General features: G+C 35.2%; 1 protein-coding gene across 2 annotated transcripts; it reads left to right on the top strand.

Moving 5' to 3' along the window:
* The first annotated feature begins 13,656 nt into the window (after positions 1–13,656).
* Positions 13,657–18,593, top strand: LOC110883985 (succinate--CoA ligase [ADP-forming] subunit beta, mitochondrial). Of its 2 annotated transcripts, none has more exons than XM_022131650.2 (13): positions 13,657–13,787; positions 13,898–14,026; positions 14,807–14,917; positions 14,984–15,095; positions 15,242–15,306; positions 15,442–15,519; positions 15,602–15,676; positions 15,752–15,904; positions 16,012–16,146; positions 16,982–17,146; positions 17,236–17,358; positions 18,039–18,110; positions 18,341–18,593. In XM_022131650.2, the coding sequence occupies exons 2-13, from the start codon at positions 13,925–13,927 to the stop codon at positions 18,419–18,421; spliced, it is 1,272 nt and encodes a 423-aa protein (XP_021987342.1). In that variant the 5' UTR covers positions 13,657–13,787; positions 13,898–13,924; the 3' UTR covers positions 18,422–18,593. The 2 variants fall into 2 exon arrangements, with proteins under 2 accessions (XP_021987342.1, XP_021987343.1); XM_022131651.2 differs by lacking the exon at positions 13,657–13,787 and adding an exon at positions 13,806–13,828.
* Positions 18,594–19,125: the final 532 nt, after the last annotated feature.

Genomic DNA, 19,125 nt, shown 5'->3' on the forward strand with positions numbered 1-19,125 from the left:
CATTTTTAATAAAAAAAGGCAAAATAGTCGAAGTATGGCATATTAACGGAAACTTGCATAAAACTCAGATTACTATTACGATCGTGTAATATAACCTCAGAGGGTTATGCTACATCGTTTTACGATCATAACGGAACCTTAAATCAGTAGCATACTAGTCTAATTCGGTTCATAATCAAAAGTCAAAGCAGAAGTCAAACTTCGCGACTTCCGGTTGCGAACTTACCCTAAAACTGGAATTGATGAGTCGAACATGTTTACACATGTTCTAATAATTATTACTAAGTTTTTTAAGTGTTAAAACATATTTTAGAACACTTCTAAACTCAGTTTATGATTATTTCAAAATCTGCCCCGATGACTTTTTTTAAAACATTAATATGTTGACCCGTCAATTGACCAAGCAAACGTGATTCTTAGGAGGTGCCCTTTTGAGGGACTAATACCTACCTAATTAGGATCACGTAGCCATGTTCGTTGCGAACAATGGCTGGACCATTAAGCTCTAAATCGAAAGTCAAAGCGTTTATCGAAAATGCTTGACTTTCGGCTTTTAAAGCCTAATAAACGAACAAGCAACAAAAGGAACACTTATAAGTGATCCAAGGGACTGAATAAAACTCAAAGGGAAGCTCCCAAATGCTTAGGAACCTCCAAAAGAGAAGTATAAAGAGGAAACAAGGAAAGGTGCAAGTTTTTCAAAGAAACCAAGCACCTATTTATAGTGTTTGGATGATCTGTGGATGATTTCCAGGTGTTATGGGGCTTCATAGGATGGTAACAAGTGTCCCTAAACGTGTACAAAACAACTCACAAGCCCATAGATTCGTTTGGATGGTTTTAAGTTGCTTGGAGTGGTTGCCAAGCATAAAATTGAGCTGCAGGGGACTGCATACGGACCGTAAGGTCCTTGGTATGCGGTCCGTAAGGTATCCGGTCAGCAAACAAAAGTTTCAACTGTTGACATGTTTGGCCCCTGTACTTCCAGTCTCTCTCGTATTGTCATTTATAGTATAAAAAGCCATCCTTGGCCATTATTAGGCATACCCGGGAGTATGACTGGTGTGCGTTCGGTGGGATATATTTTTATTGATATTTTGAGCCCATTTTACGCATTAGTCAAGTTTTAAATTTATAAAACATGATATTTTACTAACACTAAACACACATTTGGGCAAGTGCACCCATCGTGAGCGTAGTATAGCATTGGTAAGATACCGAGGTCGTCCAAGGACACAAGAGCTTTTAGTACCGGTTTATCCTGAATGTCTAATCAATCTAATTTTTTTTTGAGAAAAGATTTAAAACATGAAAATAAAAACTAAAAATGCAGAAATAAAATAAAATAAAATAAAACAGATAGACAAGATGAATCACTTGGATCCGACTAGCCTTTAATGTATCCTTTGATGATTTTCGCACTTTCGGACTTTTTAAGAGATTATCTTAGTTATAGTAGTAGGCCTCTCTTTTGAAGATGACGTTACCCTCAACCCAGTGGTTTGAGTCAGCAGGGATACAATTCCAAAGGGTCAGAATATTGAAAGACAATTACTTAAGTTAATAATGCAAAAAGTGGTAGGCCCCTCTTTTGAAGGTGACGTTACCCTCGGCTAAGTGGTTTGAGTCAGCAGGGATGCAATCCCAAGTAGCCAGTTTAATGTACTAATAGTAGTTTACATATGAGGGGTTCAAGCTATTCGCACCGCCGCCATCTAATACCAGTGGGTATTGAAGGAGGTCCTAGTAAGCTTGAACCAGGTCCTTGCAGGATCTATATACTGAACAAGGCAAGAACCTTACTAAACCATTCCCTTAACCCCCGGCCAGGTAGCCAACATGCCTCTATATAGACCGTAGAGACATGAATGATGCAATTTTTTACTTTATATAGACAGTAAAGTAACGCCAAAACATCACGGACAAATGATAAAGAAAATTCACCTTCAACATAAGAAACTAGTTATTAAAGTCATTAATACAAAACCAAATAAAAAGTGTCGAAAGATTAAAAATCAAAAGTAATACATTAAATGCTTGTCTTCACCAAGTGATGTAAGAGGCTTAACCAAACATGGCCTTTGATTGGTAAGAACCCTTACGATCAATCTTGGATCCCGAGACTACTACACACTCTAAAGATGGATGATAGATGATGGTGGTGGGTGTTGGTGTTGTAGTGGTGGTGGCGAAGTGGGAGAGTAGTGGTTTGCCAAGGGATGCCTTTCAAGTGAGCCAAACACCCCTATTTGTAGCCTGCACAGAGCTCTGGCCACGGCCCCGTGTCCAGCGGGCACGCCCCCGTGGCCAGCCTTTTCTCTTCCTTCATTAAATGCAGTTGTCAGCAGAGGGTCCCACACGGCCCCGTGGTCAGCATCGTATCTGTACTATCAAGATTTTGCAAGATTATACATATATTTGCATTGACCACGCCACGTGCTAAGCTGGGCACGCCCCCGTGGTGGGCGTAGAAGCTTCCACAAGTTTGTCTTTTCTGCAGGAACCTGACCACGCCCCCGTGTCCGACTGGGCACGACCCTGTGGTCAGTCTTTTGTTGTCTTGTTTTTGCTTTGGGGATGCTGCCGAGGGGTCGGGCATGTCACGTTTATTCCTTTCCTTTGTATTTATGTTGGTTTTGGCTGTATATTTGTTCCTTTTGTTCGTTTAAGCTCATTTGGTCCTATAAATTCTAAAGGAAGACAAAAACACATTTTTTCCAACATTAGTACTAAAAAAGGGTTAGTTTTATGCCTCATTTGATGTAATTTATATGTTACATTTTGCACACATCAATGACCGAGCATCATAAAGCTCCTGGTTCATTAAAAGGTCACTCAAAGGTATAAAATAAGATGTTGACGCTTTTAACCCTTTAACTTACAAACTTGCTCGTATTATCACTTAATGGCATAAAAGTCCTAAATGGCCAATATTAGGCATTCCCGAGAGTATGATCGAACATCATGAAGCTCACGGTTCGTTAAAAGGTCATTCAGAGGTAAGAATTTACATGTTGACACTTTTAACCCTTCGTCATACAAACTTTCAATTAATTACGCAAACGGCTCCTCTCATCCAACAAGTGGCTCATTTGAGAATACGGACACCGTGTAAGGTCACTCAGAGGCATAGTTTCAGCATGTTGACACTTTTAGTCCCTCCACGTTCATAGTTTTCATTTTTGGCAAAAATAGTCTCTCTTAGCCAACTTTTAGGCACATTTAGGATTACGGACACGTGTCAATACATTACTGGACACGATTTTAAGAGGTGTTACATCCTCACCCCCTTAAAAGAAATATTGACCTCGAGATTTACTCAAAAAGATGGGGGTACTTCTATCGCATAATGGACTCGACCTCCCATGTATATTCGGGGCCTCTACGGGCATCTCGCTTAACCTTTACAATAGGTATGTACTTCTGTCGGAGCTTCTTAACCTGTCGATTCTCGATCGAAACCCGTTTCTCAAAAAACCGCAGGTTTTCATTAATTCGCACATCTTCATGTGACATAGCTAGCGACTCATCGGCTAGACAATTTCTTTAAATTGCAGATGTGGAACACATTGTGAATTCCACTTAGCTCCTCAGGCAAGTTTAACTTATAAACTACAAATCTGACACATTCGATCATCTCGAATGGTCCTATATATGTAGGGCTCAACTTGCCCTTCTTACCGAAGCGCATCACACCTTTCCAGGGTGATACCTTCAGTAGAACTTTGTTCCCTACTTGGAACTTAAGAGGTTTGCGCCTTTTATCAGCGTAGTTCTTCTGCCGATCTCTGGCAGCTTTGAGAAAATCGCGGATTCGTATGATCTTATCCGTCGTCTCCAGGACAATCTCAGGTCCTGCTAGTTAGGCCTCCCCAACTTCTGCCTAACAAACGGGCGTTTGACACTTTCTCCCATACGAGGCCTCCAAAGGAGCAGCCTTAATGCTTATATAATAACTATTAGTATAGGAGAACTTAACTAGGGTGAGATGGTCATTCCAACTACCACCCAAATCGATCTTAAAGAAATAGCTAACCCTTGTAGTTGGTTGAACAATTCGTCGATCCTGGGCAGCGGATGACGATTCTTGATCTTTACCTTGTTAAGCTTGCGGTAATCAATGCACAACCGCATTGAACCGTCTTTCTCACTAAACAATATCGGAGCTTCCAAAGTGATTAATGATGTTGTCCTGCCAGAGGATACCAAATGGATATTCTCTAGAATTGACAACTGGCTAAGGCCTAGCTGGCTCTACCTCCTTCACAACCCATCCGCTATAAATAGAGAACTTTACTACCAGGTTTAAGGATCGCTCTCTTGCTCTCTAATCTTACTCACACATTTATTGTCCTCAAAGCAAGTTTTTATTCTCACGCTGAAGAGTGGTTACAAGGAGAACCCCCAACCTTTCCTCATTCTAACGAGCTTCACGGTGTTGTGTTGTTATGCAGGACCAGATTCAAAGCATTTAACAGCTTGGCGAGGAAAGAAAGAAGATTCACCTTTGTGAACGAGACCGACCCCTCAAGTTAACCTCTTCAGATTGACTTGGTGTTTCTTCAATTAGTCTCTTCCAAATAATACCCAAGTACTGCCATTTCCATCTCAAAAAGTCAGAAATATATATTTGCAAATTCATTTCCAACAATTGTGACAATCCCCTGGTTTCTCGTTGGAAATATATTTGCAAACCTGAAAAAAAAATGTAATAAAACGTTGTGGGCTCGTAGAAACTTGTGTTAGGAGCGTATTTGTTGTTTTAAGTACAAATGTTTGAGGCTGTAACAGAAAAGCATAGAGTAGCATAGATGGTTGAATTGTTCCCAGTAACCTAGCCATGACTTTTAAACTAAGCTGGTAATTCTTCATACTCACCCAACTGTTACGAACTTGTTATATCTTATTTATGTCGCTTCGGATATAAATAAGCAAAATGAGGATAAGCAACTATATAAATAAGAATAAGAATTAGCCAATAAAAGATTATAGATATTGAAATAAGTGTTAGAAAATGTATCAAGGACATTAGTAAAAGTAAAAGTAAAAGTAAAAGCAAAAATTAAAATGATATTCCAAATTGGTTTGGTGCCAAAAGTATCATCACATCTACAAACCAGGGGCGAAGGTAAAGTGTAAGGAGGTGTAGCACAGGCTACGGCTCAATCCCGTCTTCATAGTGTAATTTTTTTATTTTTTTATTTTATATAAAGGATACCCCGAATAAATACGGGGATACCCGTAAAAAGAATAGGATATTTAACTTATTAAAATTCCAAATTCTTATAAACCCAAACCTTTTACAACACCGAACTTGTATAATAATTAAGCTCAAATGGTAGAGTTAGCCCAAATAAAGAATAATATAATTGAAAGAGACCCAATTGATAAACTTAGCCCAAGCCTCAAAACAATACGGCGGCAAAGTTGGAAACATAAAGTTGCAGCGAATTGCGATCATCCCATCATCCCTGTTGTTCCTCCGTTAACCGGCGGTCGACTTGCGTGTTTGGTGAGAGTTTCTTGTCCTATGATTTTTTGTTTGTTATTATTTATGCAATATTGTTGTTTGTAGATTTGTTAGGGTTTAGTGTTTAGATAAGTTAAATTTTACAAAATGTTTTAGTTTTCTAGTTTTCTTGTTAAACTAGGTACTTGAATTCTTTGAAGTTGAAGGTTGATTCCTTGAGGTGACCAATATGTAGCTATCCATTTGGCTTTTGAGGAAAACAGGTCAGAACTCTTCCACTTCTGTATGCACCTGTGAGACAACAATAAACAAATTTAACCATTTTTTCAGATTCTATGCCTTGCGTAATACACGCAAAGACCGCGGCTCAACCAACATCGATGCGGATTGTGGTACACTGGGTTGTAGGGATGAACACATGGGACTTGGTACTAGTACCAAATCCCCGTACATTTTTTTTGGTACCGATATGGTACCCATTTTTTGGCGTTTTCAGTACGGATTTGGTATGGTACCGGCATGCCTTAACTCTAGTTGTATCTTATGTTTACGTTTTAGAGTTAATTCGACTTTGCTCCCTAAGGTTTGATAAAAAAAATTCCTCTAAAAAATTAAAAATATCGTTTTACCCCAATTGTTTCCTTAGTTGTTTCAACTTGATCCACACCCTTAACACCTTTCATTTTATTGTTAAGTTGAATTGAATCGATGTTCATATCATGGGATGTGTATGTTGGTAATTTACTAATTTTCCCAACAAAACTAAAAAATCCTTAAAAAAACCCGACGTTTCCATTTTTTTATCGTTGTTCTTTTTCCTTGGGATAAAAGTTGGAAGAGTTTCTTGAGTTTGGTAAGGAAATTACCAATATACTCATAACATAACAAACACATTGGTTAATCTTAATGAGAAATTGTAAAGTCTTAGAGGTGTGCATAAAATTAAAACAACTTAGGACACTTTTGAAGGTAAAACGATATTTTCAATTCTTTTTGAAGGAAAATAGATGTTTTTGTCAAAAATAGAGAGCAAAATCGAGTTAACTCTATTTATATATTTAATTGCTTTTCTACGTTTTTTTATATTCTTTTTGAAGGAAAATAGATGTTTTTGTCAAAAATAGAGAGCAAAATCGAGTTTAGCTCTATTTATATATTTCATTGCTTTTTTATGTTTTTTTTTTCTATTCAAAATAACCAACGAAAAGAAAATTATTATATTAAGTAAATGGTATCTAAATAGCACTTCGTAATCATACATTAAATTTCTCTACAGACTAAAAATAGTCATATCAAGTTTGTATATAGGTATGTGAGTTCTTGTAATGGTTAAAAATAGTGTTACAAAATTGTGCCTAGGCTGTGATTACTCACTCATTGGAGCTTTGCCGCCCGGATTTGGCCACACTAGTCAAGTTTGAACAAAATGAAAAATCGGTCACAAATTCTCCAAAATCGGACATAGTAAAACCATATCAGAATGGGTCTGGACTAAAATGGTCAAGTGGAACGAGTTCTTAACTTAATTTGATCCAAAATTGGGGTTTGTGTGTTGTTTCCTGGTTTTGTCTGATAACGAAGGGGAGGGGTGGAAGAAGTATCAAAAGATGAATTGTGGTGGGTATTATGTTTAACTAAGTTTAGGTTTTTTAATATATAACTCCCCCATCTTTCACTAGTTTTTATTTGGTCCATAAACTTGTAAATTTATACTTTTAAAATAAACATTATATGTGTGTGTAAAATTATACATAAATTTTTTGTTTGTTGTTATTGTTTATGTAGTATTGTTGTTTGTAAATTTGTTACGGTTTAATGTTTAGATAAGTTAAATTTTACGAAAAAGTTATAGTTTTCTAGTTTTCATGTTAAAACAAGTACTTTAATTTAATTCTTTGAAGTTGATGGTTGATTCCTTTAGGTGAAGATTAAATTACAATCTAAAAAACAATCTCGCATGGGCACAAAATATTTGAACAATGCTATGGTTTTACAAAAAAGTTATAGTTTTCTAGTTTTCTTGTTAAACTAGTTACTTGAATTCTTTGAAGTTGAAGGTCGATTCCTTTAGGTGAAGATCAAATCACAATCTAAAAAATAATCTCGAATGGGCACAAAATATTTGAACAATGTTGTGGTTTGTGTGGTCAAAAAAGAAACTTTTAATAAAGTAAAAGATGACGATATGATGAAACGATTTCAAGTTATGAAAACAATTAAAGGACGAATATATTAGGTATTTGTTTTACTTTGTTTATTAGGGTTTTTTTTTATTATTATTGTATGATTGCATGGTAAAAAAAATAAATTTTAGAAACCTCTAAGTTAACAAGCTAGCTCTGCCACTACCGCATACCCACGTCACGTAGCAGCGACCACCTCTTTCTTTTGCAAGATCAAAGTTAACAAACGTATTTTAATTTATTAGTATAGGAAGATTTTAGGTTTCTTTTCAATAAATAGAAAAATGAAAACAATATTGCATAAATTCCAAAACAACATATTATATTATTCTTATTTTTATTTATCGTACTTATTATAACGTGTAAAGGGTGTAATATCTTTCGCCTTAAATTCATGCGTTTAGTACTAGCTTACCGACTCCTTTATATTGAACTCTATACGGCAACCCGGATTTTTCACACTTTTATTATCTAAAATCCAAGTCGAAGTAACTTTTCTTTCCGCAAATTGGTACTTTTTATTACTATATTTCATCGAATACTCTGCCTCTTCAATATGTTCAACCCCGCAATTTAAAACTACCGATCAAGATACTCTCCTTTGAATATCGTATCTAGATCATTTCCTTGTGTGAGATTTTCTTTAAGGTAAGGATCATTCAAAAATGTTCGATTTGTTTGTTTTAATTCATCCATTCAATTATGTGTCATTTGAGCTTATATTTTAATATAAGTGGGGAATGATACTATATCTTGTATGATGTATGATTGTTTACTTTGAAGGCTTTCGATGTTATTTTAAAACAATATAAGCATATTGGACCTATTGGTATTTGATAATTTAACTATCTAAGAGCATTTATGGAATAATATGACTTAGATGCTAACATGGATGATTCTCATGCAGGCTACCATGGACCATTCACGAAGACAATCGACACCAGTCAAGCCACGCAAGCGACAAGGAAGAGATGAAGAGTATGACTTCTTGAGATCGTCGCCACCAATAAGACCACCACCACCAAAGATGGTCGAGCGGACGCCAAAACCCATTCGTTCTCATCAAGCCATGGCTACAACTAAGTCTCCCAAGGCAGTAGTTGTACCTCCACCGAGGTTATCTTCTCATCAAGCCATGGCTCAAAAAGGGCCATCAAAAGCCCCTCCACCAGCTCGTCTCTCTGTCTCGCCTCGAACCAATGCTCCATCCAAACCCAAAGCCCTTCATTCTCCACCCGCCTGTAACAACATACTCCTAGCTGGGTACTTGGCCCATGAGTTCTTAAACAAAGGCACATTATTCGGCGAGGTGTATGATCCAAATCGAGCCAATAATCCACAAACTTCTTCAAACAATTCAAAGGAAGGGAAGGAGATGAGTTGTGGTTATGATAACAAGGATAAGGGAAAGGGAAAGGCCATTGAGCCAGATCCATAACTCTTGAAGCTCGAGTTAAGGAGCTGAGACACTATGAAGTGTCTCAGCTGTTTAAGTTTAATTATGTTTAAGTTAAACATAATTAACCTATCACAACTTGCCCGTTTCTTGAATCTTGAACCTAAGAAAATGAAATTCTGTCCTAAGTTTAATTATGTTTAAGTTATTTAAATAAAATGTTGTTTGAAATTATATAACTTAATTATAATTATAATATTGATAATGAGATTAGTTTCTTTGAATCCTATCAATTGGTTTTGCAATTCAAAAATGGGTTGTGACGCAGCTTGTTGCCCATTTACCTGTCATTTGCTTGTAACTTGTTGTTTTGGCATTTTAATGAGAATCTCTAGTTATTATTTAATAAAAAAATTGGTTAGGATTAGTTTCTTTGAATCCTATCAATTGGTTTGGTTGTGATATTGATAATGGTATTATTTCTTTTTTATAATCCTTTCGGAAAATGCCATTAATTAAATATTATATATTAAGTAACAAATCATTTATTATTGTATTTTATTTTCTTAGAAAAGGTGAGTGTTCAAATCATGAAATTTGCAAAACACATTCAAAAACTACGTCGTATAAGAGTATGCTTGTTTTATAGTAAGACCTGAAATCAATCTTAACTGTTCAAGTCAATTCAAATCAACCACAACTATGGGGTTGTTTGTTTACCTCTTAATGAACCTCTTAATGGTTCAGAACTCTTACTGTTTCAGCACTTAATTGTTCAGACTGTTTGTTTCGCGAGCAAATGTCTGAATGGTTCAGACATTTGTCTCTGAATGGTTAAGCACTATACTGAGTCTGAATGGTTAAGACCTCTAATTTGAATTGGTCAGACATTTGCCTCTGAACGGTTAAGCATTATACTGGCTCTTAATGGTTCAGACCTCTTACTGATTCAACACTTAATGGTTCAGATCTGTTACTAGTTCAACACTTAACCATTCAAATATTACCAAATAACCCCTATATCTATCATTATTGAGTGTTTCAAAAATATTTTATTTTTAATTTTTGTAACTTATGGAGATAATAGACTTCAATCTCAAAATTATAAATTTGATGTGGTTTATGGTCAATGAAACGAAGAAACTGAAATTTCTTATTTCATAAAATGAACTAAAAGATTTTCAAAATCAATTCGATACCGATTTTTGACGTTTTCTATACCAGGCTGGTGTCGCTTTTTACTTTCATGTACCGATAACCGTACCTGTATTTTCAACACTAGTACCGATTGTCACAAATTTATCCAACTTAAAAATAAAGAAGATAATAAAAGTATTAAAAATATTTATTATAATAGTATTTAAAACACTATTCATTTCCTTCTATTTTTAATATATGTATAATGTATAATATAATTAGTTAACTCCATTGCTATATTTCGCATTTTGTTGTATCGTATTACAATGTATTCCATCGTATCGAATTGTAAAATATTGTATCTCAGTGCATTATATTACATGTGATAATATAACATTAAATTAATGTTGGTTGGACATTAAATCTACCCTTCTATAATTTAAACACATTTTCTTAATCAAATGGTAACAAAAAACAGTTAAACAAAAACTTTTTAGGGCGGAAATGCATAATTAATTTAAAAGGTTTTCATAAATAACTACTAACTACTAATAAGATTCGTGCGCGTTGCGGCGCGAGTACATTGTAAACATCGTATGGATTAGTTAGAACATTATGTAATACGTCACCCATGTAAAAACACGTGTTTCAACGTATCTAATATATCTCAATGTAACATATATAAGTAATTCGTATTTATGTCGTATTAACTATCGCCGTGGAGATGCTAATATAGCTTACGGTTACTTGCAATCATTTGAGTTTGTGCTTGTTCTTCACTTGATGAAAGAAGTAATGGGAAGAATTGATACACTTTGTCAAGCATTACAAAAGAAATCCTAAGACATACTTAATGCAATGGAGTTAGTTTCTACAACAATGGTTAGTCTAACTAATTTTAAAAACAATGGATGAGATTCTTTATTTGAAAAAATTCGTTTTTTTTTGTGAAAGGCATGAAATAGATATGCCTGATATGAGTGCTCAATATACTTCTACTCGGTATCGGCCTCGTAAAAAAGATCTTCATGTTATATTTGAACATTATTATCGGGTATATTTGTTTACAGAGACATTGGACAAACAACTACATGAGCTGGATAGTCGATTCAATGAACAAGCGATAGAGTTGTTATCTCTTAGTAATACTGATCATATTGTTCTTCTTGTTGAGAAATATTATCCTAAAGATTTTACAAAGCAAGAGAGGAATTAATTACGTGGTCAATTAGAGACTTTTAAAGTTGAAAGGATAAATAATGTCAAGTTTCGACTCTTTCTGATCTTTGCAAAACTCTTGTGGAATGTCAGAAAAATAACATGTACAAATTGGTTGAAAGAGTGTGTCGGCTAATCTTGACACTTCCAGTTTCGACTGCAACAACGGAAAGAGCTAGGATTTTCAGCAATGAAAATATTTAAGAATCGCCTTCGCAATAAGATGTCAGATCAACATCTAGCATACAGTATGGTGATTTACGTAGAAATGAAATTGATGAGAACTTTGATTCGGAGTCCATAATTGAAGAATTAAAAATCTTAAAGGAAGACGAGCAGAACTATAATTCTTTATCCAGCTGAACCGGGTACTCACCTTCCTCTCTTTTTAATGTTTTGGTGTCTTTGTTCAGTTGTTTCTTAAACATGTTTACTTTTTAATGTTTGAGACCGACGTCCAATCCGAACATATCACCTCGAAACAAAGCGATAGAAATATTTTTTTAGGTCCGATGACTTCCGACCCTCCGGTGAAATTTTTCAAGCTTCGCCATCGTATAAAATGTTGTTTGAAATGTTGGTAAAATGTTTATGATATTGATATGGTATTAGTTTAGTTTATTCCAAACAAATGGTTATTTGGTATTAGTGTTTTTTTTAACCTATTAAAGATTGTCATTAAATCATAAATTAAGTAATAACCATAGTGTTTAAGTTTTTCTTTTTCTTGAAAAAAAAAAACAAGTGTGTATAACATTGATCATGGATTGTAAAAATGGGAAACGCATTGATAAATTTTCAAGGTGCTATTTTTATTTGATAGTAAAGTATCAGATGGTGTGTAAAATACTATATGTGTGTATGTATCAATATGTTGGTGTGTAAAATACTATATGTATGTATCAACATGGAGTGTTATAAATTATATTTTTTTATTCTTTTATTTTTGAAACTATTGAGGATGTTTAATTAGCTGGAATATATAAAATACAACGAATTTAATATTAAAAATGCGTATTACAATTTTGTAAATTTTCATCCTTATTAAAACATGTGAATATTGTAGTATTTTTCACTTTAGATTCACGCGCTTAGTACTATCTCACCTACTCTCTTTATTTGACCTTAAACGACAACCTTGATTTTTCATGCTTCATTGTCTCAAAACCAACCCAAAGAAACTTTTCTCTCCCTAAATTGGTACTTTTCCATTACATTATTGCGTCGAATACTATGCCCACTTATCACTTATGTATCTTTAAACCCATCATTTTAAACTACCCGATTAAACTAGTCTCTTATGAAAATCGTATGCAGATCTAATACATAAGCGCAACGTTGTATTAGCTAAACCTAAAATTCTTATAAGCATCTTCATCTAATATGTTAGTCGTGCTTTTAATCATTCAAAAATGCTCTCATTGTTTTTCATTCATCTATTCAATTATGTCACTTGATCTTATTTTTAATTTTAATGCTTCAAATATTTGATTATATAAGTAGAATGATATCTAAAAGTTAAATTTCATACGGTATTGGAATTGTTTTGATATTTGTAGTTGTTGACTTTGAATACTTTGGATGCCATTTGTGAATTATACGAAATCGTTTATGTTTGATTATTTATAATATTTTTTATTATAATTAAATTATTAAATGTTCATATGTGGAATGAAATTGGTGATAGAGTTGGATGTAATCCATAGTAACCACGAACCATTCATGTAGACAGACGTTGCATGTAGAGCCAGGTATGCAATAAGGGAGAGATGAAGAGTTTGACTTCTTGATGTCATCTACAATGATAAGACTATCCACCACTGTAAGACCATCAACAAAAATAAGACCATCATTACCAAAGATTGTTTTTAAAGATACTTATTATACAAAACTAAATTAAAATTTATACAACCTAATATAACACCGGGTTCTAAGCAAGCTACTAAGGCTATAGGGTGTGGTCATGACCCTCATGATCACCATGACCCTCCACATCAGCGACATGTCACCTACTTCTAATCCATCATCCAAAATCACTATCCTAAGGGTGTGGTCATGACTTAAACCACTATTATATTACTTTAATTTATTTTTGTGAAAAGGAAAGAAAATATTAAATATGGAAAGTAGGCTCATGGTTTAATCCATGGGAGTCATGGTTGATGAGACAAGAGGGTGGTATATCAATCCATTAATGGTCCTACGTGGCGATTAATGACCCAACCATGCCCCTCACACCCTATAGCCTAAGTATTAAAAAAAATTAAGTGAGAATATCATGAAAAAAGGAATAAAAACAATTTCCATATAAAGTTCCAAATAAAAAGGAAAAAAAAAAGCAAAGAAAATTAAACGCAAACAAGTCTGTTACGGTGCACAACAGGTCAGTCGTCTCTCCGCCACCGGCCGCCCATCTGCCCTAGGGTTTCCAATTTCCGTTATATAAACAACGAATTCGATCTATTTCTAACTCTTGATCTTTTTCTCTACCAGATCTCAATCAATACATCAATCACAATAATGGTTGGAGGATTGTTCAACAAGCTCGCTTCGAAATCGCTCAAAGTCGCCGGAAAATGGCAACAACAGCAGCTCCGTCGTCTCAATATTCATGAATATCAGGTCCTGATCCGTTTTTTTTTCGTTCGTAGCCTCTGATTTTGACCTATTTAGAGTGTATTTGTAGAATCATTGCATCATATATGATATAACACATATAGATGTAGGATGTGATTGTGACCTTTGTATGCTGAACTTAATTGTTGGTTTTTAGGAATGAGATATATGTCTGGTTTAGTTATGGTATCAGAGGTTCATGATTTTGACTTTTGTATGTCTAAGTTGGTAGCCATTTAGTTAAAATCTGTTATAATTTGGACAGTTGTGAGTTAGGGAATGATCTTGACATTGTATTGAATTTGTGTTGTTGCTGTTATTGTAAACACTTAAACACTAATGTGTATATTGAATTTGTTTTGTAGAATCGTTGCATCGTATAACACGTATTGATGTAGGATGTGATCTTTGTATGCTGAGATTAATTGTTGCGTTTAGGAATGAGATGCATGTTTGGTTTAGTTATGGTATCAGAGGTTCATGATATTGACTTTTGTATGTTTAAATCAGTTATTGTTATACACTTCTGGTCCAGATAATGCAATAAGTATGGTTCTTTTAGTTGAAATTTGTCATAATTTTGACAGTTGTGAGTTAGTGAATGATTACTAGACTGTATTTTTATTTGTGTTGTTACTGTTTATGACTTTATGTAAACACTTACATACCGATGTTTACATTGAATTTGTTTTGTAAGATGGTAATTGGTAAGCTTATGTTGTTTTGTTCTTGAATTGTCATATCTTTCATCTGTAATTGGTTACTGACGAACGGTTTTAATATCAGGGAGCTGAGTTAATGGGCAAGTTTGGTATCAATGTGCCAAAAGGTGTTGCTGTTTCTTCTGTTGAAGAAGTCCGAAAAGCTATACAAACAACATTCCCAAATGAGAAGGAGGTAATTTGTTGTAAATTAAATGTAAATAAAAAATTTAAATAGCTGACACTGTTTTATTTGGTTCAGTTGGTGGTGAAGAGCCAAATCCTTGCTGGTGGAAGGGGCTTAGGGAAGTTCACGAGCGGTCTTCAAGGTGGAGTTCACATTGTTAAAGCTGAACAGGCCGAAGAGATAGCTGGTATGAATTTTTATCACTTTTACTCATTTCGAATCAGATGTTTTTAACTAGTTAAGCAATCATTACATGGTACACATGTTGATATTTTTGAAGATTGATAACGTTTTAGGTTTTTTGATCTTACTATTTATATGATGTTATTGTAGGGAAGATGCTTGGACAGACTCTTGTCACTAAACAAACTGGCCCACAAGGAAAAGTCGTCAGCAAGGTTAACATTACTTTTATTCTTATTTATATCATGCTCGTATGTTAGCACGTTGGCTGCTTTTGTGTGCTTTAATCAAATGTTATTGACGAGCTGCAATGTAGACAAAAGAATGAATGTATATCTTCGTTTATGCAGGTTTACTTGTGTGAAAAGGTGTCACTTGTCAATGAGATGTACTTCGCAATCACTCTTGATCGTACAACTGCTGGTCCCGTAAGCCTCTTATTATCATTATTAATATATTATTATTGTTATTTGTAGTATAGTATTAAGTTATTAACACGTTATTGTTCAGCTTATAATTGCCTGCCGAGAGGGAGGAACTAGCATTGAAGACCTTGCGGAGAAATACCCTGATATGATCATAAAAGTATACCTTCATTCCAAATCTTAATATCTATGTTTCCCGTCATATAGACGTATTCGTTACACTTTATATTTGCAGGTGCCTATTGATGTCTTCAAAGGAATTACGGACGAAGATGCTGCTAAGGTTGTAGAAGGTCTTGCTCCTAAAGTAGCTGACAAACAAGCGTCTATTGAACAAGTAAAAAAGTTGTATAATCTTTTCCGTGAATCCGATTGCACACAACTGGAGGTCAGCATTAAATTTACTCAAAAAAATTCACTCGTGACTTGTCTCGTTTTTAGAGTTTTTTGCGTCCTCGTGTTTCGTTGTTAATTTCAAGTACTGCCCTTCTTCAGATCAATCCCATTGCAGAGACTTCCGATAACAAATTGATTGCTGCTGATGCTAAGTTAAATTTTGATGATAATGCTGCTTACCGTCAGAAAGAAATATTTGCTCTTCGTGATCCAACACAAGAGGACCCTCGTGAGGTATAACTAGAAGTGGAAAAATGGGTGGGTTGGGTAATGGGTCATCAAAGCAGGACACTGTAAAAAACGGATCTGGGTCAGATCTGATTGACTCACTTAGTTTTTATCGCCTTTATTCGAGTTTCATAACAAAGTGCCATTTTCATCCATGAGGTTTGGCCACTTTTGCGACTTTCGTTCAAAGGTTTGTTTTTCCGCGTAGGCGCATATGGATCCAAAAGGTTTGAAATCTTGCCAGATGAAAAAAGACGAAAATACCCTTGACTTAACTAAGAAAAATGGATGGAGTTAACGAGCTAGATGAAAATGGCAAGATTTCAAACCTTTTGGATCCAGATGCGGAAAAACACACCTTTAGACAAAATTCGCCAAACTGGCCAAACCTCAGGGACGAAAATGACATTTTACTCATTTATTTATTATAATAAATTGCTACCATTATTTGTTTCTAGAAAGTATCAAGTTGTGATATCAGAAGTTGATGAGCTAATTACATTAGTGATGTGATGGTTCAAAACTCGAAAGTATTAAGTGGTTTTACCGCTTATTTCAACAAAAGTAGATAATTATTATAATAGTACAATTTCCATAATCATATATCATACTTCTATTATCTATACAATATAATAGCTATTAAAGAAGTTTAGCGCCTGCTGCACAAAACAACTCGATCCTACTCTTTTTGACCCGTATATTCTTTAAACTTATTTTTAGTTGTAGCTCATTTTGATACGCTCAAACGAACCCAAAGGATTGACAAAGAAAACCCAATTTGACACTTATTTTCGCCAAACGATCGCATGTCCAACTGAAATGAATTAATTGTTTGTGACAGGTGGCAGCTGCTAAAGCAGATTTAAATTACATTGGTTTGGATGGGGAAATCGGATGCATGGTGAACGGTGCGGGGTTGGCAATGGCCACCATGGATATCATAAAATTACACGGTGGAACCCCGGCCAATTTTCTGGATGTTGGCGGGAATGCTTCTGAAGGACAGGCGAGTATTATTAATTTTAAAATTTTTAATTTTTGTTAATTGACGAGTCTGTATGATTTGTAAATACTAAACAGAAGTAAATGAAATAGGTCGTGGAAGCTTTCAAGATCTTGACTTCAGATGATAAAGTCAAAGCAATTTTGGTCAATATTTTTGGTGGGATTATGAAATGTGATGTCATTGCTAGTGGGATTGTTAATGCTGCTAAACATGTAAGTCTATTAGCATCCTCTTCCATTTTGATAATATCCCTTTAGAGTAAAATATACGGATGGTCCCTGTGGCTAACCAAAATTTTGGATTTAGTCCCCAACTTTTTTGAAGTACACAAATGGTCCCTGTGATTTGCACTTTTTTAACGCATTTAGTCCCCAACTTTTGCCAAAAGTACATGAATGGTCCCTGTGGTATGCACTTTGTAACACATTTAGTCACTATACGTTTGGGACTAAATGCGTTAAAAAGTTCAAACCACAGGGACCATCCGTGTACTTTTGAAAAACTAGGTATTAAATCCAAAATTTGGTTAGACTAGAAGGTATGGGGCTCGTCCCCATGCCCGTCCGCTGCTCGCCGCCCCAAACCTTCCACCCCCCTCTCCGTCGCCGCCCCAGCCTCGTCCCCATCGTCCGCAAGCAGCCGCCCCAGCCGGGCCTCATCCCCTCACACACACCTATACATACATACATATATATAAAGGGGTTCATGCCCCACCCCCTAGGTCCATCCCTTTTAGGCCCATCCTCACACCCGCTTACGTGGCGGTGACGTGGCGGCCCATCCTCCCCACACCATACCTTCTAGCCTTAACCACAGGGACCATCCATGTACTTTACTCATTCCTGTAATGGTTAGTGTTAACATCAAGTTCTTGATTAAACTTTGTTCTCAGGTTTCATTGAAAGTACCTGTGGTCGTTCGTCTTGAAGGCACAAATGTCGACCAAGGAAAGAGGATTCTCAAGGTAAATCGATTGTTATCATCTCAAAACAGGCAGGTTGTGTAACGGGTAAAATGGGTTTGGGTCAAAAAGGTATCTTTAAAGCGTGTTGAAACTTGAAAGTTGAAACGGGTCAGGTGTGGTTGACGCAGTAGCGCTTTGTCAATTTGTTATAAATAATAAAAGTGATGATTAAAGTTTTTTAAATAAAAGGGTTAAGATACATAAAAAGATGTTTATGTTCAATGACACAGGAGAGTGGGATGACATTGATTACAGCAGAAGATCTGGATGATGCAGCTGAGAAAGCAGTTAAAGCACTCAAATCAACATAAATTGTATTCCTCAAATTTCAATTTTTGTTTTTCATTTTTGGGAATAAATATAAAAGGAATAGCAGTCAGAATCGGCTTGATCTAGGCTACTATATTTATTAATTTCATGCACAATTGAACTTGCCATGTATTCACAATCAATTTCAATGTTTGCTGTGCTTTTATCCAATCAGTTTTGTTGTATTTTTTTTTTTTTTTTGACGGCCAACGAATCCTCCAAATGGGCTACTAGCGAAATTCACCATATCGGGATACACTCGCATCCGAACCGGGGAAAACCCCTCACCTATGGCTGAAGCCTGTGAACACTCGTCCGAAGGCACGACAATGCGGTGAGGTAAAACCGCTCAGTTTTGTTGTATTATTATTATTATTATTATTGTTATTGTTATTGTTATTATTATAATATCTGGTTAGTTATTGTGGAAATGTGCTAAAATATTTTAAAACACAGTTTTGATGGATATAGTTATCATGTTTTGCGTTTGTATAATTGTGATATTTTATGTTTATTTGGAAAATAAAATGTAATATTAACACGGTAAAAGTATGTGAATTTATTTATATACAAATTACCTAAAAGCTGAATTATATTTATTATTTGTAAATTATATCTCTGGTTAGTTATTGTGTAATGTCATATATGATGCCGTAAGCCCGTAATGGTGTATACTGTATTGTATAGGCATTAGATCACAGCATGT

This window comes from Helianthus annuus, chromosome 10 (genome assembly GCF_002127325.2).
Source record: "Helianthus annuus cultivar XRQ/B chromosome 10, HanXRQr2.0-SUNRISE, whole genome shotgun sequence".
In the NCBI taxonomy this organism is placed as follows: domain Eukaryota; kingdom Viridiplantae; phylum Streptophyta; class Magnoliopsida; order Asterales; family Asteraceae; genus Helianthus; species Helianthus annuus.

Coding starts and splice junctions, on each gene's coding strand:
- LOC110883985 (XM_022131650.2), top strand. CDS start 13,925: ATGGTTGGAGGATTGTTCAACAAGCTCGCTTCGAAATCGCTCAAAGTC. Junction 14,918..14,983: donor CATTCCCAAATGAGAAGGAG/GTAATTTGTTGT, acceptor TATTTGGTTCAG/TTGGTGGTGAAGAGCCAAAT. Junction 15,520..15,601: donor ATCGTACAACTGCTGGTCCC/GTAAGCCTCTTA, acceptor GTTATTGTTCAG/CTTATAATTGCCTGCCGAGA.